This window comes from Dunckerocampus dactyliophorus, chromosome 5 (genome assembly GCF_027744805.1).
Source record: "Dunckerocampus dactyliophorus isolate RoL2022-P2 chromosome 5, RoL_Ddac_1.1, whole genome shotgun sequence".
Classification (NCBI taxonomy): domain Eukaryota; kingdom Metazoa; phylum Chordata; class Actinopteri; order Syngnathiformes; family Syngnathidae; genus Dunckerocampus; species Dunckerocampus dactyliophorus.
The window spans coordinates 22,085,807-22,113,759 of record NC_072823.1 but is presented as its reverse complement, the minus strand read 5'-3'; the positions used below and the strand labels follow the sequence as shown (position 1 = coordinate 22,113,759).

The 27,953-nt window shown below is 40.5% G+C and overlaps 1 protein-coding gene across 27 annotated transcripts in view; it reads right to left on the bottom strand.

Moving 5' to 3' along the window:
• The window catches only part of shank3a (SH3 and multiple ankyrin repeat domains 3a), a 255,764-nt gene that overhangs the window by 29,133 nt on the left and 198,678 nt on the right, over positions 1 to 27,953 (bottom strand). For all 27 annotated transcript variants that reach the window (XR_008570334.1, XM_054775512.1, XM_054775513.1 and 24 more), the window contains one exon: positions 18,549 to 18,662. Coding sequence is in view for 26 of the 27 variants with exons in the window: in XM_054775512.1 (XP_054631487.1) it covers positions 18,549 to 18,662 (114 nt within the window). In the remaining variant the exon portion in view is untranslated. The remainder of the gene's footprint in view (positions 1 to 18,548; positions 18,663 to 27,953) is intronic.

Genomic DNA, 27,953 nt, shown 5'->3' with positions numbered 1-27,953 from the left:
TCCTAGTTACTTTCACAAAAAAGTAACTAAATTAGTAACGGAATGACTCCTTCGCAAATGTAAGTTGTAACCAAGAAAAGCAATTATTGCGTTACTTTTTTGGAAAACCTTCAAATATCTACCGTGTGATATGGAGAGCTTACCATGAGATTGTGGTCAACCTTTAGCCAATCATCATTACTTATGTCTGCCACCCCTTCCTTTGACTCTGTCGGGACTAGCCCTGTCACGATAATCAATAAATCAAGTCATGCATGAGTATTTGTTTTCCTCCCCTCTCTCTACCAAACAGGCTGGATGACAAGAGGGTTCACTCTGTGTATCTGTCTCAACACCTGGACGCATTGGTTCTACGTATGCAAATGAACAGAGTGAGTGAACCCTCCTGTCAGTCATTCAGTCTCTTTGTCCCAGTGGGGAGAGGCGGGGCATGGGTGTGTCGTGTGATACATGATGGAATACTATCTTCCTGCTCAGAGCATGTAAGCTGTGCCTCTGGTAACACACATGCGCAGGAGCCTTTGCTAAAGGCTTTGAGTCATTTGAAAAACGTCATTTTAATGAAAAGCACCAGCCCAAAACAATTCATTAACTATTTGAAAAAAGAACCAAAATCATGTGATTTTTCACAGAAATCGGCCAAAATGAAGTTTATAATCTGCATTTTGTGTTCAGTTGTGTTGTCATTGACTAATATTTCAATTTGTTTGATGATCTGAAACATTTAAGTGTGACAAAATAAGAAATCAGGAAGTGATTCCTGATTCCTGACACTTTTTCACACCACTCTAAGTAAATAAAACTATTTCTAGCATGGCTGCAATGAAAAATGCTGTGTTAGCTTGGAAAGGTTCCAAACATTAGTTGTTTTTTTTTTTGCTGTGTTGAAAATCTTTTGCGGTGACTAGCTAGCGCGCCTTAAATCCATTCTTGTCTTCAGTCATGGCAAGCTATCCTTAAACTGGATATCGGGTCGCATCGGTTTATTATTCACAACCCTACAGGATATCCTACTAAACCCTGTGAGAACATCCTCAAACGAGGACTTGAGTGATTTTTGTCAATAATGAGTCACCTCCTGGTTGTGATGACATGTTTGATCTGAAAATCTAAAAGTTCTCCCAGTCTAGACAAAAAACTTGCCCGTTTTCAGAAGAACTGAGCAGAATTGAATCAAAAATTGACTTAAAATCAATTATACAGTATCTCACCCAAAATATATCTGTTTCGTGTCACGCCGAGACCTTCATGGGGTCGTTTTGCAACACATTTAAAAGCTGTGACATCTATGAGGGATCCTCTCCTGGATGGACTAACATCTTTTCTGTCCTTGTATGAAGGACACACTCATACACACACGTACACACACTACACACATTCTGTGGACCCTGCTGAAAGGGAATTAACGTACACTGTCTTGCCACTGATAAGAGCTGCAGACAAACACACACACATACACACGCACACACACACTTATCAAGTAAGCCTCATTGACTTTGTAAATCTTTCCTCCCGCATCCCGACTCATCTGATTTTCTCCGCTCATGCTGTGCATGTTAACCTCCTAAAACGGGCTGATTGAAGCCTCAAGCAGGGGGTGGAGCTTACTGACTTCTTCAACTCTAAGCCCCGCCCTGCCATGATGACAACAACAGTGCTATTTCAGAAGAGAAGAAGACACACATTGATTGAACTGTTTGACATCCAGGCTTGGTGACTGAACATGATGATCTACACTTTGAAGGTAGTCGTCCATTGCTACATCGCGGTTCGAACATCACTGCACCACAATCGTGTTTTTTGAAAATTAATTAGAAATGGCCGCTGTTTCATGGATCGATCAGCCACCGATCAATATCAGCCGATTTCTGTGAAAAAGCATGTGATCGGCATATGCGGCATAAAAGCCGCTTTTGCGATCGCAAAAGCTGATCATCTGTGGCTTGTACTATTGCAACGTGCAGCCCGTAGAGAGCGTCCCCCTCCCACTTTCCTTCACATGGCGCAGGCGTGCCAAACCCAAAACAAACATGTCTGCCGTGTGGAACTTACCTGCCGTTTGTGACATAAATTTTGCACCCTGCAAAACATGCCAAGAGGTTGTATGTAGCACGTTAAAACGCTTTAATTTAATACGGCATTTGAAAAAACAACCACTTGACAGAGTATGGTGAGTTTGAGGCTCACAATGTGATCATCAGTCAAACGGCAGCTAATGTAGCCATCGCTGGACAACACTCGGACATATGTGCGTCATAGTCAGCACTCTCAAGCAAAGAACCCGAAAAATAATTTAATTCATCGGACTAGATGACCAGGCTCTCTCAGCAGTGGAAGACACCAGGTTTTCCGACTGCTAGATGTCTGCCGACTGCTTGCCGACATGACATCCCTTCACACTGCACGGAGTCAGCCATGTCATGTCCGACATGACATTGTGAAAAGTGGGAAGTTTTTGGCTTCTTACTTTGTCTTTCTTCCTCACTCCGTTTGAAACCCTTTCTTAAGTTTAGAATAAATAAATTGGAGGCTAACTAGTTAGCTCTCTAGCTTGTTAATGGTAAAGCCAAGCCCATCTCTTGTGCCCCTGCAGTGATGCTGTAGCCTGTGCATTACAGTTGAGCAATGTGCCGTAAACTAAGAATAATAGGAGTGTAAAGGTGACTAAAGGGTATTATTTCATTGTACAGGTACATAATGGTAAAAAAAGAGGTTATCAATGCTGTAATCCTACTTTGCAAAAATTCACTTATTGCAGTCAGGTCTGGAACCAATTAACCGCGATAAAGAAGGGACGGCTGTAAATGACATTAGAGGGTTGTGCTCAAAATGATTTCTAAGATACAGTATGCTAGCATACATGCGAAACTTTGGATACCCTCAAAGTTTTAGAATCATTACACAAATAGTCAATGACTTATGGACAATTAGTTCCTAATTAAGATGTTTTTCTTGATGGCAGCTTTTTTTTTCAACCAATCTTGCTCAAGTTTTACATTTGTGTGCTTTTCTCTCCTTTAAAAGGTGTGTACCAAATGTCATGGTGGTTGGGCTGAACACCCTTAAGTTGCAGCCGGTGTTTCGTAGGACACTTTGAGCTGTGTAAGAAATTTCAAGGCAATCCAATTTATGGGGTCAAACTTTGGGTTTTGGGATTTTTTTGGGATTCACAAACAACAGTAGGGGTGTTTTGACCCAATGTTTTGACACATTGTCACTTTTGTGTGTGCAGTGGATCGGGAGTAGCAGAGTTATGGGGTGTCAGAACTTTTTCACAAGACTGTATTTGTTTATCTGTCTTCATCTCCAGCCGTGCCGCATGGTGGTTAGCATGTTGGCCAACACAGTAACAGCCTGGAGATCGGGAAGATCTGGGTTCGATTCTCTCCTTGGCATTTCTGTGTGGAGTTTGCATGTTCTCCCCGTGCGTGTGTGGGTTTTCTCCGGGTACTCCGGAGAACATGCATGTTAACATGTTATGCATGTTAGGTTAATTGGCGACTCTAAATTGTAATGTGAGTTGTTGTTTGTCTATATGTGCCCTGCGATTGGCTGGCGACCAGTCCGAGGAGTACCTCGCCTGTCGAGAAGCAGTGTAGAAAATAAATGGATGAATGGATCTCCGACCCTGCTGCTGTAATCCGACACATTAGAATTATTTGAACTTGCCTTTTATCCCATTCAGGATAAAATTAGCATGCTGACAATAGGACACGGTGAGAGATGGGACAGCAACTGGGAAAAGTCAAATGTTGGCCTAAAAAACTAAATCATTATCAGTCAGTGTGGGGAAAAAACTGTGATGGAAAGCCAGGAGAGACGTGTAAATGTATAACTTTGAAAAAAGGAGAGAAATTCTGTCAAACAGTCCTGACAGCTAAATGACTAAATAGGGTGTTGGTTGAGTTGTGTTCCACTGGAAAAATCTCCTAGAAACATTTTTTGGTGAACTAGAAATTCAAACTCCCACTGGGCATCCTGCTGTTGTTTTTGTTTACATAAGACAATCTCTTATAGCAATGCTAGGGTTGCTAACTTTGGTGTTCTCCTGTTCCACTCTTTAATGTTACGTTGTTGTATGTGATATATGACATCTACAAGTATTATGTTGTACAAGTGCAGGGTTACAGTGTAGATGTAAAAACACCATTGCACCTCTTAGAGACACAAACATAGCTCATTAGCATTAAAGCTGCAGACACACAAAATGGCGTGTTCCCAGGCAGCACACTTCCAATATACTATTATGGGAACTCTTAGAAGCATTGAAAATTGCTTAAAAATACTATACAGTTGTCCCTTGCTACATCGCGGTTTGAACATCACTCGCTCACTCTATTGCGCTTTTTTAAACATTCATTAATTAATAAATGATCGCTGTTTTGTGGTTTGTGGTTGACAGACTTCAACAACTGGCTTTTATTGCAGGTTTAAATGATCTCACAACAATAACATAATAATAACATGGCCATAGTTCACAACAAGCTAAAACTTAACTCTGAACTCCGGACGTCACTTCCTGTCCGCCATTGATTATGCTGCCATACAAGGTAAACTGTTCAATAAATTGTCTACTATATTGGTTAGTATCAATGTATGGGTGTTAATTCATGTCTAGATGGCTCTAATAATGTTAAAAAAATGTGTTAAGAAGATCGTAAACAGGTTTTCTATGCCATAACTACAAAAGGTGCTTCATACGTCATGCTATATATATATATATATATATATATATATAATACTTCACGGACATTCACTTTTTGTCGAGTCTGGAACCAATTAATCGCAATAAACAAAGGATTACTGTAATACCTTTAAATGTGTCACTCAAAACTGAATCTATGCTAGTTTTTGACATAAAAAAGCAATGCGTCGTGAATATTAGTTGACAAGGTGACTTACCCCAGTAAAAGTCATGATAAAAAGCATTTGGTGGCTCCGCCTTCACTACCGTTACCACCCCATCGATCCTGCTACACATTATAGGCAGATCGGACACCATGACTGGACAGCAGTCCATTCTGTCGGTCTAAAGTTTAGAAGACACAAGACTCAGTTGTCCAACCAGACACTGACTCGTCTACCGCGTGGATGTGTTGACAAAAAACACTCCGCAACGCCGGCCTTCCATGCTCGCCTGGAGACGCCTGCATCCTTTCACCCCATTTTCTCCTCTTGTTCCATAAGAGTTAGATCACTAGCACGGAAAAACTGTGCCAGAGTCCCTGCTGTTTCTTTTTTGTCCCATTCTCTTTCAGCCTCCAGCAAACAACTGCTTCACATCCACTGTCTCTGTCGCACGCTCTCGCTCAGATTTTGGTTGGTTTGCTTGAAGAGCCTTTGGAGAGCTCGTTGTTACTGCCTAAGTGTCGTCATAGACCAAAAATACCGCTGCTCTGTCAAAGTGGTGGAAGCCTTAAATAATTCAATCAATTCCACACAACAACAAGAGGCGAGCTGTGGAGAGTGTTCCAAACAATTTGACGTCTCATTTCTGTATGCCTTTAAGTCAAGGTCAACACATACACACGTGCACACGCACGCACGCACACACATTACCACACTGTATATATTAGGAAACAAGAGGCATTACGTAACAACTGCTTTATCTTTTCTGAGGAATCATCATGCTATCAAGCTTGTTTGTTGGAGTTTCCCTGAACAATGACTACAGTATTCACTTTCTTACCCCCCTACAGTTACATCCCCGAAGATACAACAATTTATACACGCTCTAAAGCACCAATATACTCTAATTTTGCTATAATATTGCTGGACCGGCTAGAACACCTTTCATGTTGTTGTAGCATTGGCATTTGGGCTAACACTACTGTGCAGTCCATACAGAATCACACTAAAATGAGCACACAATGTTTACCATAAATGCTCTCCTCAAAGGGACAGTATGCAAATCGCTTCAAATAAAATGTTTTGAAACCAAAAAAAATATAAGACAACCGATGGGTTGAATATGCTACCAAGAGTGGTTTAAAAAAACAGATTGTACACAAAAATGTCTACATTTTTTTTACAGTTATGAATTAAACTGCATAAAAGTTATCGGAAATTGTTATTTGACCCTAACAAAGTAATTGGAGTTTATGCCAAAATGCCGACAACACACATACAGTATCTAGTGCGTGCGTGTGTGTTATGTCGACGTACTCAAAGCAGGAAGATGCAGAATAAAATGCTAACAGTAGATTCGAAAGTTGTCGCCCTCTAGGCAGCTGGAGGAATCCTTTGCATCCAGTCCCTTTAATGCTGACTGAGCAGTTTGCTTCTTACCGCTATTACAACATTGGTTGTGTTGCTGCTGTGTTGTGCAATATGTGTGTTCATGAATGCCCACATGGTCAAAGGGGGCTATGTTTTCCTTTCCACTGTCTCATGCACTCCAAATCATTATTTAAGTAAATAAATTAAGTTGTTGTACAGTGTTCACTTGCTTCATCGGGGTTCACTTTTCGCGGCCTGGCTGTTTCGTGGTTTTTTTTGTGTGCAATTATAGTGCTTTTTTTTTTTTTTTTTTTTTACAGCGCATGAACACGCATTGTGTTCTGCATCCTGATTGGCTAAGGGAGAACGCGGCCATTGACTTCTGCATCCTGACTGGCTATAGACCATTGTCAATCAATCTCCTTTGTGCAAGCCCACAATGCCTGTTGTGTTCATGCTAGCAAACAACTTGCCTTGCAGTGTAACTCTGAACTCTGTGTGTAAGTTTTCTCCCCGACAAAACCCACCTTGTTGACAAAACAGTTCTGCACCCAAAAGGCAGAGGAAGCCAACCATCGCACAAAAAGTTGGACTTCTGGACATGCTGAAGGAAGGTAGGTGTTATGCGGCTGTAAGGTGCCATGACGGTGTAAATGAATCTTCAGGTCGAGGAGGAGGACGAGGAAAATAGGACGTCAGCAACAATATATATAACAATACAGAAATGCTTCAGCGGAGAGGCACCAGGACGAAGAGACATGGTCAGAGGAGTGACATACGCGTGAGTCACTTAATAATTTCTTGTGTCCAAAGTCGTAGGTTGATCCTTAAAATTCTAATGAAGGTTTTAACCTTGCGAGTGTTAAACAAGAGAGAACATGTTAATGCCTGTCTGAGAAAAGTGTATAAAGTGTATGGTGAGGGGTTTTACAGCCTAAAAACATATCTAAGAATTGTAAAAAAAAAAAATAAAGTTGGTTACTTTTCGGATTTCACTTATTGCGGGCTATTTTGGGAAACCCATCCCCCACGATAAACTGTATATCAGTTGTTACACTACTCAGTTTTGGCAGGCCATAGCCATAATAGAAATTCTCATCTCAGAAATACAGCAAGTAGACTATTACAAGGCACAGTATGCAAATGACAGTCTTCAACCACTGTGGAACAGGAATCGTTTTACAAACATCTGTAACATACACGTCACTTTTGAAAAACGTAAGAAAAAAACAACCGTTTTTTGCTAGATTGTGTAGACATACCCCAAGCCATTTGAAAGGTGGCAAATGTTGGCCTTGGTGGAGGTCACTCTTAAGTGCTGATGTCAACAAATGATTGAGCTAGGTGTTTTGGTACTTTTTGTTCGACTTGCTGTTCTCTGGCAGGGGAGCTGGACGGCGGAGATCAAATCAGGCTGCTGGTGGCGCTACGTGGTGCTCTGGGCTCAGTGGCTGCTACCCTCAAGGGAGCATCCTATTTAACGCCTCACATTGTCACGGTAGCCTATACTGATGGTAGATGCACTGTGGAGTCTCATCCTGGTCTTATGATGCTGAGACGCACATGGCAAGATGAAGAGGACTGGAATAGACTAAAAGAGTCATGGCATCTGTTGATCTACTCCTAGATCACATACCCTTGTGGGTTTTGCTTTTTGGCTCCTGATCGGGAGACGTGGGTTGTGCGGGGGGTGCTTGGGCACTGGGCAGCTTGACGTGTACATTTAGGTGTTGGACTGGGTCAGGTTGGGTTCGCCTGTGGAGATGTCTGTGTGCTTTCGCTTGGTCCTGGGGCTTTGCTCGGGGGCCTGATGTCCCCAGCTTTGTATAAATAATGTATAATGAACACATAGAGTGAGAAAAGGTGAAAAAATAGTGATTGCAGTGTTATGAAGAAGGGGTAGGATTAAACAAACTCTGCTTCTTCCTCATCCTTTTTGGACATGTTGAAATGTGAAACTGTTGTATCTCTATGTAACTTTCTATGCATGTTCGAAATAAACAAACAAACTGAACTGAACTGAACTGTGGAACAGACTTGACAATCACACTGAAGTACACAAGCCAGTCCAGTGTTTATGTGCATGTATGTGTGTGTGTGTGTGTGTGTGTGTGTGTGTGTGTGACCTGCTGTCCCCCCCGTCCCGGTCAAATGAAGAAGAGAAGTGATACATCTTCTCCTCTCGCACACCTGCTTGAGCTTTGATTCATTCTTCCCATCGCGGCTGGCGTCTATTATGATGTGATAAGGTTTGCTCCTCTGCAGAGTGAGAGACGTGGTACATCACACCTGACTGACTCCTGATGAAAAGCCATCACACACACATGCTCTTACATTTGGATGCTCCATATGGGCTTTTTTTTTCTTCTTTTTTTTTTTTTTTTACAATTTTAAAGTGAGCAGGACTCCTTTTCAGCTGCCAGTCTATAGCGCTGACTCAGCTTAACTTTAATACCAAAGACACATCTTGCAAAGTGTAGTTTATAGTCTGTGTCTCACTCACTTTCTAATAAAATGGATTACAGTAGTCCGCTATGCTAATCTCTCTGCTGACTCAACACACGCTATATAGACAATAAGTTAAGTGTGTGTATGATGTTTCAGCACCACATACAGTAGTATATAATAGAATATAACACTAATAATAGCATAAAATAAAAGTATACAACAGAACCTCTGGGACAACATTTAGACTAGACTCACGCTACCTTTTGTTCAATGTAGAACGTGTGATAAGAAATGTGCCAGGCCTTGTTAGCGTATTAAAAAAGCCTTTATGTAAAATGTGAAGAGCAAAAACTGAACCGGTCCTCATGCTGATAACATGACAGGGCAAGAATACGAAAAATGTGAGCAATTAGGAGTTAAAGGATGACAAAAAGGTTGCTTATCAGGCTCACATAATATGTTCCTTCACAAGACATTACCAGATTTAACATGTAATATATTTAAGGCCTTTTTAATTGCACCGAGTTTAATACATACACTCTTAACACATTTAGAGTCACCCTGATCAGTGATTTAAAGCAGCAGTAAGGAACTATCGCTTCTTTCTGCTCCAGGCATCCCCCTTAAGTTTTGAAATTAAATGTGCTCTTAAGCCACTGTGTTAAATACAAATCAACATTGGTAACGGTGTCGCTAATGATAAAGTGAAGGTCAGAAATGAAAGCAGCCAAGAATATAACCGAATTCTGAAAAGAAACAGTGGAACCTCTGTTTTCTTCATGAATCCATTCAAAAAGGTCCAACATAACCATAATGTACAGAAACTGAGGCAGTTTTTTCCATTAAATAATGTAAATCCAATACATCAGTTTAACAAAAAATACATTTTTATAGAGAATAATTATAGTTTTACATGCAGAAAGCATATATGAAATAATATATAAATATAATATATATAATGTAAATGACGAATGAATGGAATTTACTGTTGATGCGGAGCTTCTCATACATTCTGGCGAGATTGAATTCAATTGTGCTTCTCACCTTCTTTGTCAAATTGCTGGCACTAGCAACTTTCTTCGCCCCCCATGGCAGGTTATTTAACAGTCACACTCAATAAAGAATGTTTGTGAGTCAGCCAATAACTCAGCAATGTGTACGGTGCTTTGTTTGGGCACTTCATTTCACAAAAAGACACATTACATGACAAACAGACTACTTTACTTTATTTTATGTGCAATATTGTCTGATAATAGAACAAAACCAAGGAAAAATTTTAGTAAGAAGGTGTTTCTTGAAGAGCTTAATTTTAAAAATTCAAATGAATCATGAGTCATGAAGATATGCTCAAACCTAATGCTGAAAGGAAAAATATAGTTAAGGAATATAAAATATACAATTTAAATATTCATTAATGGATGAAAATATGCTCTATATCTAGTTACAATAAAATATATATTTTAATATTGGCATTTTTTAATTTAAATTAATGGATCTTATGAAAATAACACCAACTAAATCATCTCCTTCTTAAAGGGTGCCCGTCATAATTCATTATCTTTGCTTAAATAAATCATATATTAATTGTAATTACGTTCTACATTGTTCCATCTTTGAAAGCGAATGGTAAATTTGCAAAAATTACATTGATAGTTCTTCATGCCACCCATGACGAACTAGTTCTTGCAGTTCAGCCTCATTTTCGGAAGTGACGTCATCGGGGTGACACCTCTCAGCTAAAGCAGAGTAAACAAATGCTTCTCAAGGTAGATCGTCATCATCATTTTTCATCAAAATAGTAGTCATGCCAAAATAGTAGTCATGCCAAAACATTCACAGTTTCTTTTCCAAAAGAGTAAGGTTTAAGAATGGAGGAAGCAAGTGCAGAGAACGAGAGACAGATGGATGCCCACCTCAAGTTCTGTTCTTTGCAGTGCTCATTTCACTGATGACTTCTTTGAAGTAACACCTTTACAAGCATTTGGCTTGAAAGTACAGTATAAACATATTTTGAAAAAGGATGCAATTCCGCCTGTACACAAAACAAGGAAGAATGACCACTGCGTCAAAGTTGCCATAGAACAGAGTAAGTCCTGTCTTGCGTCTGTGTAGGCTCTCAGTCGTACAGGAGTTGTCCATCGAGGAAAAGGCTTCTTGAGACGTCATCTGTACTTCTGTGAAGAAGGTGTCGGACGTTTCGCTCCTCATCCGAAGAGCTTTGTCAGCGAACTAATAAGTGCTGGTAGCTTAGGCCTTAAATACAGTAAGAGTGGGCGGAATTGGTGTGCCAACACCCTCCTCCTATTGGTTCGTTACACTAAGCCTAAGTTCATACCCAATTCAGGGAGCGACACTTCCCTTTTATCGGAGGTGTTAATAACAGGATAGGATTATACCACTACTCCGCCCAGGCTTAGTGTAACGAACCAATAGGAGGAGGGTGTTGGCACACCAATTCCGCCCACTCTTACTGTATTTAAGGCCCAAGCTACCAGCACTTATTAGTTCGCTGACGAAGCTCTTCGGATGAGGAGCGAAACGTCCGACACCTTCTTCACAGAAGTACAGATGACGTCTCAAGAAGCCTTTTCCTCGATTAAGTCCTGTCTTGTTTACATTAGGTCTTCTAAACACTATTCCACGATAGCAACAAGGCTGAAAAGCATTATAGATATACTGTATTGTATAAACATCTTATGACAATGAAACGTTTTACTGTAGGGGGCGGGGGACGTGGCGACGTCTGCGGAGAACATTTATTCACATATACAATCAAACAGGCTATAAAAACCCATTTATGCTCATTGAGAAGCCGATTTAAATCAATAATTGAAGGATAAGCAACTCCAGAGTAATTTACACTTAGCATTCTGTGTTCTGAAGGCGAACAGTCTTCATCTCCATGTCTTAAAAGGATAGTTTGGATTTTTTGACATGAAGTTGTGTGACATTCCCAAGTAGATGCGAGCGTCTTCGTCACAGACACATGAATGCACAGGCGACAGTGCGCAGGAATACGGCAGGAGACAAATATATAACGCCAAGCGTTTTGGGAGGTCAGATTTTTTTGAGAAGGCATTTTTTTGATGCAAATGCATTCATCTTTTAAACGCATATTGTTTTGAGAAGACAAAGTCTTTACTTAATTGTCCCCAACAACTAAGTGGAACTACGTTCTTCATCACGGAAATCTGACCAGAACTGGACTTCGGAGACGAAGTGGGTGTTAAGTCGCTGTCATTGGACTACAATGCTGATGGGGATGTCATACAACTTCATGTCAAAACATCCAAACCGTCCCTTTAAGGCTTAAGTCCATGTCCTGCAAGTTCTGTATTTCATCTCCAAATTTCTTTCTTCTTTTCTTCTCGAAAACTATTGACACATGGCTCAAATCTTCGCTATAGTCACTGCAAAATCCTCTGTCTCATACACTGCTATGTTTGTTTACCTGAGTGATAGTACCCCGCTGGCATCACTTCAAGAAATGAGGCTGAACTAGAGCGCTAGCTCGTCATGGCTAGCGCCATGAATTATAAATGGAATTTTTGTGAATTTATCAAACAATGTAGAACAGAATCACCAACAATATATAAACACATTTAACATATTTAAGCAAAGTTGATGAATCATGTCAGGGACCCTTTAATACAAAACAAATCATAAAACTAATTTTACACAATTATTGCAAAAATATTGCTGAAAAGGTGCATATTTCTGCGATTGCTTAAAAAAAGGTTCATATAAAAAAATGTGATTGATGGATGTAATAATGTTAAAAAAAAACATTTTAAAAAGGTTTATAAATATGACAAAATATTGCCTCTTTGTGGAGTGTTGCATTAGGATGCAGGGTTTTGTTTTTTGGAGCACATTGCTGGAGCAACACCAGACCCGACTGTGCAGCAAAGAAAGAATTTGACAAAAATGAATAGAGAAAACAAAGAGAAAAACTATATATATACACTATACTGTATATATTTCTTCTCAATACAGATAAGACTAAAGAGATGATCATCGACCCAAGAACAAGGGAAAAGGAGCGCATAAACCCCTGTTTATTGATGAGACTGAGGTGGAGAGGGTGAAAACCTTCAAGTTCCTTGGCACACACATCAGCGAGGACCTCACCTGGTCTCACAACACCCAACAAATTATGAAGAAGTCCCAAAGGAGACTGTACTTCCTGAGAAGACTGAGGAAATTTGGCATGTCCACCACAATCCTGAGTTGCTTCTACAGATGCACTATCGAAAGTGTCCTTACCGCCTCCATCACTGTTTGGTACGGTAACTGTACAACACGTGATAGGAAGGCACTCCAGCGGGTGATCAAGACCTCACAGAACATTGTTGGGGCAGCCCTCCCCTCACTGCAAGACATTTATAAAACTAGAGTCCTACGAAGAACACACAACCTCATCAAGGACAGCACACATCCACAACACTCATTATTCACACTCCTACCGTCAGGCAGACGCTACAGGAGTTTGAAGTCCAGGACCACAAGACTGGCAAACAGCTTTTACCCACAGGCCATCAGGCTTCTCAACGAAGCATTCACACACGCCGCACGCAACACACGCACACACTCATAGCACTATATATATATATTTATTTATTTATTTGTATTAATGTCTCTTCTGTTGTTGTTGCTTAATTTATTGGTATTTATGTTTCTTATGTTCTTATTCATTTTCTTGTGTTTTTCTTTCTTTTCTGGGAGAATGAACAGAACAAGAATTTCATTGCATAGCAGAACTACCTGTTTTACTGTGCATATGACAATAAAACTCTCTTGAATCTTGAATATAGTATATATTGACATACTCTACATGTTGTTTTCAGCCCTGCTAACTCATCATACCACAAGCGTTTTTATTCAGTGCAGTGGTTGTCAACTGGTTTGGCTGCGGGACCATCATTACCCACTACCACCCCTTAATGACAAGCGGCTACCCACCTCGGTCATCACTATACACAGTGATATATTTCAAAAATGTATTCCGTAATTTCTTAATAATTGTGATGACTAGTTTACAGCTGATAAAAAAAATCCAAATTCAGTATCTCATAAAAATCTGAAAAATTGTCAAAAAGTTGTCCCTTGCAATAATGTGGTTCAATTATTGCTCCTTCACTCTAATGCTCTATCTATTCAAAAAATAATTAATGAATTAATAAATGATTGCTCACTGCTATGTGACTATGATGTATTCGTCATAGAATATTGTATATGTACCTGTAGTATTCTGGCCATGAGGCGTCAGTACTGTTCCATTATTGACACATAAGCATTAGATTACAGCCACACAGCATGGAGTCAGACATGGCATGTCTGACGTGACAGAGTGAAAACAAGTTTTCCTCTCATTCAGCATGGAAGTAGTACATTTTTGACTTCTTTGTCCTTCTTCCCACTGCATTTTAAACCCTATCTTAACTGTAGAATACAGTAAATACATTGGAGGCTAACTATTGGCTTGCTAGTTTGCTAATGTTTAAAGCCTCTTGTGTCCCTGCAGTGATCCCATAGCCTGCGCATTACAGTTCAGCAATGTGGTGTAAACAAACAATAATAGGAGTGTAAAGGTGACTATAGGGGTGTTATTTCATGTCTACAGGGCTCCAATAATGGTAAAGATTGTATTTAGAAAGTCATAAACAGGTTTTCTATGCTTTAACTATTGAAATATTCCACGTATTAATATTGAATCCTACTTTGCGGAAATTCACTTATCGCGGTCGCGTCTGGAACCAATTAAACAATGGATGACTGTATCTCTAAAATCAAAAACCTTTCCTACTACATTAATTGGTGTCTTTGTTTCAATTGAACTCCTGAAATCAAATATATTTTGCACGATATTGTAATTATTGAGATGGACGAGTAAGAACAGCTCATAAACAACTGACTCACAATTGCGAATGAAAAGACTCAACTCGTTCGCAAACGTCATCTCTACCGGGTAAAGCCCCGCGACCCGCTGAAAACGGGTCCATGACCCACTTTGGGTTTGCAACCCACCAGTTGATAATCACTGGTCTAGAACATAGGGTAAACACACCACATTAAAATGCCAACTGCATTTGGTGTTATTACGCGGCGGTGAAACCACATTATCCCGAGGCTCTAGAAGTGGAATAAAATGTACCTAATGTTGTGGCTGCTGCTGTTGTCACCAGGTGACTCCCTGCGAGTGTTCCCTCACTTGTTCATTGCATCATCCTTTCTCTTTCTCTCTCCTACACACTGCCGCAGCAACGCTGATGTTTAAGAATTCCAAGGGAGTGCAGACACATTCCGAAACTTCTTAATGGTGTGCTAAAAATAGCTGCGGCCGGGCCCGGCTGGGTTGATTCATGCGGCTGTGAGTCATTCAAGTGTGCCGCGGCGGGGATGGCGTGAATGAGCACAAAGAAAAAGGAAAAGCATGCTTGTTAAAGCTCTCTGTATTGCTTTTTCCATCACCGAGAAAAATTATTATGCTCCCGAAGGCTGCAGGTGTAGTACTCCTGTGAAAAATGAAGGCATCGGCGCTTCATTTATCTGATTGTTTCCTATTGGTTGACAGCAGGATGGAGGGCGGGGTTTGCGGTCTGTATGATCCCAGCAGATTGCAGCCAAGAGATTAACTGTGCTATCGGTGAAAATGAGTGGCCTGCAGCTATTTTGCAGGCGTCATTAGAAGGGCCAAGACAAGTTCAAGCCCACATAATTATCCCCTCCATTAGCACGTGTAAACCATTAAGCTCTCATACAGGCCGCCAGTGTGAGCACGTGATGGACGGCAGGTACTGAGGCCATGACTCCATGTTTAATGAGTCCAAATAACAAACATAGCAAACACAGCTAGCACCAACTACTGCATCACTCCTAATGAGCTCAATCAATAGTATTTGCTCTGCACCCACATGTTGTCCATCAGCCTGTTCACGCCTTCTTCCCGCCTTGTTTCGTCCTTTTTCACCTCGACCATCACAGCTGCCATTTTTCACCCCCCCACAGGCACCAACTGGAGATAAATGGTTGGCTACACGGAGCTCGGAGGGCGCCATCAAATCTCGAGTAGCCTACTCGCTTCCTCCAAATGCAGCGACCTCCTTCTTTGACTTCCAAGGGTCTATCATTCCTTTTTACAGGGATGACGGGTAAGAGCTAAAAAGAGAGCCAGAAAGAGGGTTAACTTGTCTTCCCTGCTTCACTAGGCTGAGACATATTGGCCTAACTGTCAGTGACGCCTCAATGGCTTGCTTCAGGTAAACAAAAGCTGTGTGGGTTTACGTCTTCCTCAGTATTGTCTGTCTGTGTGTAGGTGTGTGTAGTTTTTGTCTTGTGTTGTTGTTAAATTACAGTTGATGAATCTGAGGAAGAGATTAATTTTGCAGCGCCTCAGTGTTATTCTGTAAAAAGTGTACTGTACCACTGCTGCTTCATTTCAATCACTGCGTGCAGCACAAAGCACTCCATAGAACAATGAAGCTTAATATAGGAACATACGTGTGTTTTTAATGGCCTGCGACACACTTTAGAAATAAAAAAAAAAAGACAAATAACAAAATAGAAAAAAGAAAGCTGAAATGTGTTGATACTAAATGAATAATCATGCCCTTTTGTCATCTATAACACAAAGCTGAGAGAAAGTTTTGTCCTTAAATATATGTACACGTCGTTTAAAAAATGTTGGTCCACAAAATAAAAAATATCAAAACAGCCCACGATTTACTGTCATGTCTTCTAGTATGTAAACTCCACACAAGGTCTGTAATGAAAAAATATGTATTTACCAAGATAATAAAAATACCATATTGACCTGAATACAGTGGTTCCCAAACTTTTCACAGTCACGTACCCCTTCGGATATTAGGTTTGAAGCTATGTACCCCCTACTGTATTAACTTGAAATACTAAACATGATCAATTAGCTAATTAACTTTATAGTCAGTATGTAATTCTGGTTCAGAAATTTGTATTTTTTCATGGTCAACGTTTTATAATAGTTTTACATGAGCACTGGTAAATAGTAGAGATGTGAATGATAAACCGATGCGACCGGATATCCGGTTTGAGCAGGGAACGATTCCGATGCACCGGAAGAAGCCTTCTGTATTGATAATAATCAGCCATAAATCTTTAGCTTAATCGATTGTGGAGACATGCACCGGGTATTGTGACAGTGTCTTATAAACAACGCAAGAGGATTGTCGTACACGCTCCATAACTTGCCATGGCTGAAGACGAGAATGCTAACGTGCCGGCTAGCTAGCGAGGGCGCCGGCCGGCTCGTCTGGCAACAACACATCATCACTAGTGTAAAACGAACCTGCCTCACGAAGGTCTAATCCCGTCTAATCTACGTAAAATCTGGAATGTTTTTGGATAAATTGCAAGAAGGATGCAAACTTGACCAGCCAGACCAATAGAGGCGAGTATGGTAACTTTTATGATTTCTAACTTGACTACCAAATTTAATAATAGGTATAAAAATATACATCATCAAAGAAAAAGATGTTCATTCAGCAAGTCTTATTTGCTCTGTGTCTAAAGCAGGCCTTACATCCCAACGTACAGTCCGTGTTACCACACGCACAGGCTCCGCAATTTTTGGGAAATTTGGCTTTGGTCAGCACGTAGAAGAAGTAGGGTGTCAGAGAGATTGCTAGTGTGTCGTATTTAAGTAGCAAGTGATTCATGACACCCACGTCCTTGCCACTCACCCCTCCCGTTGGCAGCTTTTAGATCGTGAATGCGGCGTGCGACTCGTGCGTGCTAGGTGTGCTTCATGTAAGGCTGTCGTACATTTCACTCACTGGGGACGTAACGTGGATAGGCATCGTAAGAGGCTCGTGAAGCTCACTCACTTCAGTTGCAAGATGGGAGTACTGGCTTCCTACGCCACCTACGGCTATCGGGAGAACCAGAATGTACAGCGGGAAGAGCCGGGAGTGTTGGCCGGACCACTCCTCCAGCTTTACACTCTGATTCTCCCGACCTTCGGTTCGGTACAGATGCATACCAAATACCAAATACCCCTACGAATAACAAATCAGAGACAGGTGCACTCCCCAACTCCCTGTAACAAGAGTAAAGGCGAAGCATTCAGTCCAAAGAGGAAACGGATGTAACTACGTAAGTAAAAGCACAGAACCAAAAGTCCAAAATAGAGCACACAAACTCTAGTCCATTGTAACCGGACCAAAAATGATCAACTGTTTTGAACATAGAAAGTGTGTGGTATTTAAAATATAAAATAACACATGTCGGATATTTAATCTTTGATTTCAGTTGTTGCCTTGTCCATCTTCATTCATGGACTCAAATGCACACCACCATCCAAACCATCAAAGACACGCTCGGCTGTCCCCACTTTGCTGTCCTGTAGAGTTCCCACCTCCATCCGTCTCCTCCTTCCCGCCGCTTTGTATCCTTTCTCAACAATGCATTTAAATCGAGTGTTTAGGGATTCCGGCCTTTTTCATCTCTCAACGCAAAACTTAGGAAAGTGCAAGCCTCCAAAAAACATGAGGGGAAATGGACAAATTGCTGAGGAAATGGTACTGGACAAAACAGCCATGAAGACAGGGTGTCTACATTTTGTCACATGATGAGCAGATGTTGTTGATCAGGCCTTACGTGTTGCTTCCCATGAGGCAACAACAAACCAAATGTGCCATCTGCTAATGCAGTTACAGTCTAAACAGCGACGTGGTTGTGTTAAGCTGCCGTTCTGGTGGTTATTTACAAAGGCTTTAACTCTAATGTGTTACTGATGACACATTCATCATCCCTGACATTGATCGGTACCGGCAATCATTGTTACCGTAACGTCAGTATCAATCAATCAGTATCATTTCTGTGCAGTGTTCATATGTGCGTCTTACCTAGCCGTGGGTCATACTGCCTCATCTGAACTTCTTCCACGCAATCTGCAGGAAACCAGCCCGTCCTCCCTTTGACAGTGCCTTCCCAGAAGCCTCCTTCTCCTATACTCAACACTGGACACACAAACAACAAGCAGAGATTTAAATCTGCACATGATCGTCAAACAAGTCTGGCTGTGTTTGCCAATGGGAGGTTGTGGAAGGGTGAAAAAGGACACAAGACAACACACAGAATGAGGAAAGACAAGAGTTGGACCGCAGTGGATGGGCACTGGCCACAACATTAGGTACAGTACACTTTTACAATCTTGTACAAACGCTGTGTCAAAAAAATCACCAAATTTGGAGTGAGAGAGAATGTTGGATTTTTAATGAGTGACAGTCAAAATTTAGGCAATTTAGGTAAACTTCTGTCAACTTCTGACTTTATTGACATAAAATCACTGATACAGCTTTTTTCTTCATAAAATAATGATTTATTTCATGTAAGATCACACGTATATTCCGTCCAAAATAGAACTTTTCCTTGTAAGTTTTTCCTTGCCAAATAAGAACTTCTATCACATATTGCTGTCAAACAATATGTGTAAAACCACATCTTTTTTAAGATGGTAATGTTACGACCTTTTATTGTAAAACTATAACTCATTCTTGAAAATATTTTTTCATGTAATGTTTTTCTTCTAATATCATGCACCTTTCTCGTGTTTCTGCTGTTTTTCTTGCAAAATAAAAAAAAATCTTTCTTTTTACACTTAATATGATATTATTTTCTGTAAAAATATTTTGTTTTAATGACTATTACAACTTGAAATGAAACTGAACTGAAAACTGAACTGTCATATTTTTTATATTTTCTCCCTTTTTAGTATAGACTTAATAGTTCTGCCCTTCATAGGATCTCTTTCGATTGTGCAGGTGTGCCTAAAGAAGTGTCCTGTGTGTATTTTCCTGTCGTCAGCCCGTTTGAAGAAACTTCGGTGTAATGAGGCAACACACAAAGAGACAAAGCTTGTGCCGAATCAAGAGTGAATTTTTGGATTTGCTGACCCACTCCTAATGATTAAACACAGCAGTCTGAAGTGTGGGAAGGCTGTGTAACTAATGGAACTATTAGCACTGAGGTGTATGATGTGCAAAGAGAGATAAAAGGACAAGAAAGAAGAAAATAAGTAAAAAGAAAAAAAAAGAAAGGAGAAAGAGAAAGATTCTGTCTAAGTTCCGCTGTGGTAATTAGAGACGAATGCATAGTTGATATTGATGTCCCTACAGGACTGAGCCAGCACGTTCATTTCTACAACATTCATCCATTATCCCAGCAAGGTAACAAACACACACACACACACACACACACACACACACGCACGCACCAGCTGGAAGTGAAGCTTTGCCTGAATAAGCCCTCCTTCTACACTGGTTGCTAAGATACGGCAGTATGATGTTGCAGCCAGCAGACAGCTTGCTAAATGATGCAGTGTATTTCCTCTGGCGTGGACAATGTCAGGGTGATGCAACCTGAGGGCGCCACACAAGGCACTCAATTAGTGACATCACAGTCCGCGTTAAACCACCTGTCCATCCGTGTGATGTCCTGTGTATCATGCTAATAATAATAACAAGGAAAAAGTCTGGAATGCTTTGTTGCACGGGTCCACATTAAAAAAATGCATAACCATCTCGTAAGAAACCATTTTTTCCCAAGGGATAAATACAATATCCTGATTCCAACACACAATGTCAACCAACACACAGTTGTCAGTATCTTTGCTGTGAGCCGCTCCTTTCATGAAATCACAGTATTCATGTCTGCAATGATATGCATAAGTAACATGCACACTGTCTATTAATTCATCAGTAAATGTTATTTTCCCACACAACCTCCTCTGCATGGTAATAGATGTATTTGCTTGCTAATAACCTTATTAATACAAATAGTGGCCAGGTGCATTTATTGACTGATCTGCAGAGAGTGTTTTTGTACAATTATGTAATTATATTCAATTTCATGGCTTCTATTTTTCCACAAATAATGCTACCAAAAGTAATACTGTGTGTCTTATAATAAACTAATATTAATAACACCTCTTCAAACTTAGTCTTTAGAACTGGTGAGAATAACATTTTGTCTGTATTTTATCGTTTCATAGGAATTTACAGTATTTTTTTATTTTTATTTCTGTATTTGACATTGTTCTTGTCAGTCTGCAAGGTGACATGGAGTGACTTTTAGTTTTTCCCTGTCAGGGGTGTCACCACAGCGAGTCAATCGCACAAATGGTTTTGGCTTAGTTTTTATGCCGAATGACCTTCCTGATGCAATAAAAGGCAGAAGTGTGTACCATTACACCACCAGGGATACCTTGAGTGACATTAAAGGCACCTAAAATAGAATGTCGACCCTCGCCACATTGCGGTTTGAATTCCGCAGCTTCACTCTACACGTTTTTTCAAAATGTATTAATAAATCATGCTGCTTTGTAGTTGAATACGGCCTACTGTTTATAAAAAAATATGCACATAGAAGCAGATGCTACATATTTTCTGCTAAATTAAACACAAAAATGGCTAAATGAACTAAAACACAACTACCTGTATAACGACTTAAAAAGCTGCATTCAAATTGTGATTGTAGTATTCTACATTGGTCACTAGGTGTCAGTAATTACTCAGTGAGACAAGCGCAAGACTTGCTCGCTGGAACAACAGGCTTTTATTGCAAGTTTAAATTAATTATATTAAAATAATAAAAACAACACATGCTACTTTTGTGGCCGTAATCCAGCTAACACTCAACTCTGAACCGCAGACGTCGCTTCTTGTCCACATGTCTGGAAGACATTTATTGCAATACACAAGAGCACGAGTCTTATTTATATCTTAAATGGCTTATTTGATCTGATTATGCCTACTATATTGGATTATACGAATGTAAAGGTGACTTTATGAGTGATATTTCAGAGGGCTATAATAATGTTTAAACTGTATTTATAAGATCGTAAACTGCTTTTCTATGCCATAACTATGAAGATATTCCATTTATAAAGAAGGGATCCTACTTCGCGGAAAATCGCTGAACAAAGTTGGGTCTGGAACCAATTAACTGAGATAAACAAGGGATTACTGTATTACCATTATTATTGTTATAAGACATACAGTATGTCAGCTTTACAGATGCCAAGTCTTCTCTCCAGACTATATGTCGACATCGTTGAGTCAGGTGTCATAATAAAAGTAATTACAGTCCCCTAGTGGCACCATATGTTTTTGTTATTTTTCTCAAGAGGACAAAGGATGCATTTGTTTGAGGTGAGGCATTTATATGTTCAAGTGGACTTACATGGCCATTATTTGAGGAAATATGGTACGTTTTTCACATCCACCCAGTTTCGTAACCATTGCAATGAAGTTGAAAGAATCATTGGTGATTATGGGGCATTTCTTCTTCTTCTAGTTTTGCGTGACAAGTTGTAGAAACATACTTCGGGGTTAAAATGTGTACCTGCTGCAATGTGCTGTAGCTACTTCCTAGTGTAACAGTATAAATATTCCAGGCTTTAAAATGTGATCATTAAAAGTACAATATGACTCTCCACTCTTCCGTCAATGGAAACAAAAGGGAAAGCCCTGCGTGTTGTGTATCGACTCCCCGAAGTAAAAGATGACACTCAGCACAGGCTGATCCACCCTCTGTGATCTCAGCTTAACACAACTTTACCGTGGCCAACTCCTGAGAAGCTCCTTTTCAAACCTTTAATCCTTCCTTGCCTAGAACACGAATGCTCTCTGCTGGTGTGTCCATTCACGCTGTAGCAGTGTGTCGGACGCGCTCTGTTCTGTCAGCTTGACAGGAATGACAGCAAAGGTGAAACCTCTGATTGATCCTCTAGGTTGGCTTCGTTTATTCTTTATTGGCCCGTGACGGATCCATATCTGGATTTAGCTACGAATGCTGCAACCTTGTGAGGCAGACCGTCTGGTGAGAATACACTGACTGGTATCACTGTTCACATTTGATAAACAAGGCACCCAATCAGAAGAAACTTCAAGGAATACATGTGGAGAAAGGGGCGTGGTTTCAACGCAGTTTTATCAGAACAGGACAACATACTAGCGTTATCAAGTTGTTTCTTCTACTTGTTGATCTATCTTGCAACTAAGTCTTTCTCTTTTCTAAACGGTTTCTATCGGCTCTTTTTCGCCAGGACCCAAATTCTGTCATGGTCGCCCTGGATCTTTAGAAGGTCATAAAAATGTCCTGGTTTTCATTGTTTTTCATTAGGACAGTCTGATGAATGTGACGTAATCCCTAAGAGGCAGCCGTGTGGGCAGCTTTTGGAATCAGTGTTGCCAAAAAGCCGCAAAAAGCCAAAGAAAAAGTAAAACATGCATGAAGTTAAATCTCTGACGTTTGCCGACTTGAAGTCTGGTAAAATTGGGGACGTCGTTCACAACGGAGGTTTCTTTGAGGGCACATTCTTCCTTAAAATATTGGTTACATTCCAAAACTTAAGCACTTGTCCTGCGTTGTTCTGTTTTGGAAATCATTTTCGTGCCGTTTTTTGAATGTTTGTGTCCTTGGTTATAACATAACAATTTTCTATCTATACAGATACATTTTGAGTACATTTTAAGTATCATTTGACTATCTCATTGTCGGTAGGGCTGTTTTTTGGTAATCAAAATACAGTCACCTTATTCTTTATGTTTGCCATTTCTTGCTGTGTATCCTTAAATGGGATTGACGTCACTTAAATGGTATCTGCTCGGCATGCGTGTAGACAACAACATTTAGTTCCTTGGAGTTTCTATTTTTCACAGAACTGCAATGGAAAACGTGCAATAGTCCATTCCATTTGGAATTTTTAAAATGTGCCTGTTCTAAAAAAATGACAACCTATCCATCTTAAAAAAAAAAAAAAATCCAGGTTAGATAGATTATGTGAACATACAGTAGCACACTTGGCAAAATAATCCATTCATTTCTCCCCACCCAGTTACTTGATCTCTTCACAGAGTTCAACAACAGTTCACTATGGAAGCCAATCAACACCTCATCGGACACCACATTGCTTCTCTCGCTGCACACTGAGAAGTCAACAGTCACGCTGACTTGTAATCCACAGGTAAACTGGGGGGCAGCACAATAAGTGCATTGTGTTGCTTTATACTGTATATATTTAATACTTGGTTATTCTTTGCAAGTCAGTTCATGCCTGGCTAATTCCTTCCTTGCCTTATGCCCTCATGTGTATCTCACAAAAGTGAGTACACCCCTCATATTTCAGCAACTGCGGACAATACTATAGAAATGAAACTTGGATATACTGGATTTACATTATTGTACAAATACAACACAAGTGAGTACACCTCACAATGAACATGTTGAAAGTATGTCTGAAGTGAGCACCATTGTGCTTTGTGTGCTTTGAAAGATTAGTCATGACCCACATCAAAAAGAGCATCCCGGCCACTGTGGACCCTTTACAGTTTGCATATCGCCAGAACCGGTCCACGGATGATGCAGTCAACACTGCCATCCACACAGCCCTTTCTCACCTACAGGGCCAGGACACATACGTCAGAATGCTATTTATAGACTATAGCTCTGCTTTTAATACAGTCAGCCCCCACAAACTCACAAATAAGCTCCTCACACTTGGCCTGTCTCCCTCCCTCTGTAACTGGGTGTTTAACTTTCTCACAGGCAGGCCCCAGTCAGTCAGAGTCCACAACCGCACATCCAGCTCAAGAATTGTGAGCACTGGGACCCCACAGGTGTGTGTGCTGAGTCCGCTCCTCTACACGCTCTTCACCTACGATTGCGTGGCCTCCCAGAACAACACCAGCATCATTAAATTTACGGATGACACTACAGTCATCGGCCTGATCACTGGTGGTGTTGAAACATCATACAGAAGAGAGGTGGAGGACCTCATAGCTTGGTGTCGTGCTAACAATCTCCATCTCAATACAGATAAGACTAAAGAGATGATCATTGACCCAAGAACAAGGGAAAAGGAGCCGCATAGACCCCTGTTTATTGATGAGACTGAGGTGGAGAGGGTGAAAACCTTCAAGTTCCTTGGCACACACATCAGCGAGGACCTCACCTGGTCTCACAACACCCAACAAATTATGAAGAAGTCCCAAAGGAGACTGTACTTCCTGAGATGACTGAGGAAATTTGGCATGTCCACCACAATCCTTAGTTGCTTCTACAGATGCACTATGGAAAGTGTCCTTACAGCCTCCATCACTGTTTGGTACGGTAACTGTACAACACGTGACAGGAAGGCACTCCAGCGGGTGATCAAGACCTCACAGAACATTGTTGGGGCAGCCCTCCCCTCACTGCAAGACATTTATAAATCTCGCGTCCTACGCAGAACACACAACCTCATCAAGGACAGCACACATCCACAACACTCATTATTCACACTCCTACCGTCAGGCAGACGCTACAGGAGTTTGAAGTCCAGGACCACAAGGCTGGCAAACAGCTTTTACCCACAGGCCATCAGGCTTCTCAACGAAGCACTCACACACGCCGCACGCAACACACGCACACACTCATAGCACTTTATTTATTTATTTGTATTATTTATTTGTATTAATGTCTCTTCTGTTTTTGTTGCTTAATTTATTGGTATATATGTTTATGTGTTTATGTTTCTTATGTTCTTATTCTTTCTTGTGTTTTATTTCTTTTCGTGGGAGAATGAACAGAATAAGATTTTCATTGCATAGTATAACTACCTGTTTTACCATGCACATGACAATAAAACTCTCTTGAATCTTGAATCTTGAATTGTTATCTAGCGCTGCCTTAATCCTCTTGGACATTCACCAGATCTTCACATGTTACTGGAATCTTCTTCCACTCCTCCATGATGACATCACTGATGGAGCTGGTAGATGTGACACTTGAGGATGCCCCACAGGTGCTCAGTTGGGTTCAGTTGTGGAGGAGACATACTTGGTCACTCCGTCACCTTCATGTTCCTCAGCAAAGCAGTTCATCTTGGAGGGGTGTTTGGGCTTCTTGTCATGTTGGAAAACTGCCATGCGGCCCAGTTTCTGCTTCAGTGTCACAGTACATCTTGGAATTCATCTTTTCCTTTGATGAACCACAGTTCCCCAATGCTGGCAGCACTCATGCACTCAACCACCATCATGACTGACTGTAGGCAAGACACTATTATCTTATATTATAAAATACATCCAAGTCTCACTTCTAAAGTATTGTCCCTTGAGAAGATATAATGTAATGAAGCCAATCAGGACACAATAAGCCCCTACGTGTATTCCAACCATCGAGAATTATACACATTGTGTGCTCGTACAGTACAACTGTACAGTTACAGGGGAGATAGGAAATAGCAGCAGCACAAAAGAGAAATCCCCCGAGAATGAAACAAAGGAGACAAATGTGACAGAGGCTTCAACTGAACAATGACAAAGAGATGTGAACATGATTAAGACAGACAAGCTGACAAAGAGGGCAAAAAAAGATGTGTATCTCCGCTGGGTAGTGAAAAGATTGATAAAGTATTGTGTGTGTGTGTGTGTGTGTGTGTGTGTGGAATTGTTCCTTTGAGTTGTGCCCTTGCTTAAGTCAGTCACGACTCTTCGGCGAGAGCACCTGTGAGGCTGCACAGCTATTTATACCCACACACACGTTCGCTCTGCAAGTGTCAGTGCAATAAGTGTGTGTGTGCGTGTGTGTGTGTGTGTGAGTGCGTGCTGAAAAACCAGTTGAGCTCATTTAAATTTTGCCATTACTTCACGTTATCGCATCAGGCTGAGTCACTCATTTACTCGCAGCAATCTCAGCATCTTTGTTCCTCTAAATGCTCAGTGTGCGCACACACACATGCACACGCACGATGTGAGCGTAATTGCCTTGCATGAATGAAGGAGGGAGGTGAGGACATCGAAACATTTTTGCATACAACAATAGGTGAAGCAAACACTAACATTCGACTGCCAGAAAACACAAAGACCTGCATTCAGTTCGGCTGGCATTATGTAATATCTTAGCAGTGTCAGGAGGGAAAATTCAGTGATGATGGAGCATCAGGAGCAACTGTAATTTTTGTTACAAAAGGTATTTGTTGTCCAAAATGTTAATATTTTTTGTCATATAGTTTGAATGGAAACATGACGCATGATAATCCACTGCTGCTATTTGAATTGTACAATGGTGGTGCATTATCCTACATCATCGTATCACTTTCCACTATTGGCAATAATTTAGTAGGAATTGGAACAAAATCTGAAGTGCTATGTCAAGTAACTGTGACGCCTTTCACGTTTGAGAATGTTCGAACCCCTGTGCTTACACAATACACTCCACAAACAAGGCGTACAGGATGCGCAGACAACAATATTTATCCATTCATTTTCTAGCCCAAAATGCGACATTTAAAACCCGCTGTGCCACAAGTGCAAACTTGCAGTGTTCAAGCAGGTGTGTTAGAAACTTGCACTGTAACACTGATACAGCGGAACCTTGGTTAGCGTCAATTAGCTCCAGAAGGCCCGATTCCAACCGGAAAGTACTTTAACTGAATCCATTTTCCCCATAAGAAGTCTAATTAATCCAATTAATCCATTCCAGAAAGCCAAAAATGTTAACACAAAACACGTTTTTATTTTACATGCAGAAAACAATTGCAAATGCATATACCGTACATACGTATAAATGATGAATGAATGGGATAAATTAATATTTAAAGTTACTTCTACCTTCACTGAAGACATGATTCTTGATGTGACTGTTTCCAATGACATGATGCAGCAGCAATATCAACACCCTCCTCTTCCTGTTTTGCCATAAGTTATTCTTGAATTCAATAGTGTTTCTCACCTCAATAACCCAAAATGGAGCCAAAGAAAGTTGCTAGTACCAGCATTTGATAAATGAGGTGAGAAACACTATTGGACTCAAAAAATAACTCATGACAAAACAGGTGTTGATCTTGCTGCCACATCGTTTCTTTGGGAACAGTCACGTCTTCAATGAAGGTAAAAGTAACCTTAAATGTCGATTTTTCCTATTTATTCATAATTTGTATGCAATTATAATTGTTTTAAGAATTTAAACCTATAATTGTAAAACTAAAAAACGTGTTTTGTGTTAACATTATTGAGTCAACCGGTGATGACATCATAGATGGGCCACAATGTAGCGTACTTCTGGTTGTGGTTGCCATTTTGTTAGCTAGCTAATAGGATGCTAACAGGAAAGGACGTTTTGTGATAAAAATACATTAAGAACACAGTTGGACTCAGACAGTTTATTAATTACATGACAGGCGCAAAATGTTGGCACAAATTTTCAACGTTAACCAAAAAACACGCTACCCCGGGTTCCACTGTACAATTCCCATTAGAGCAATTCTG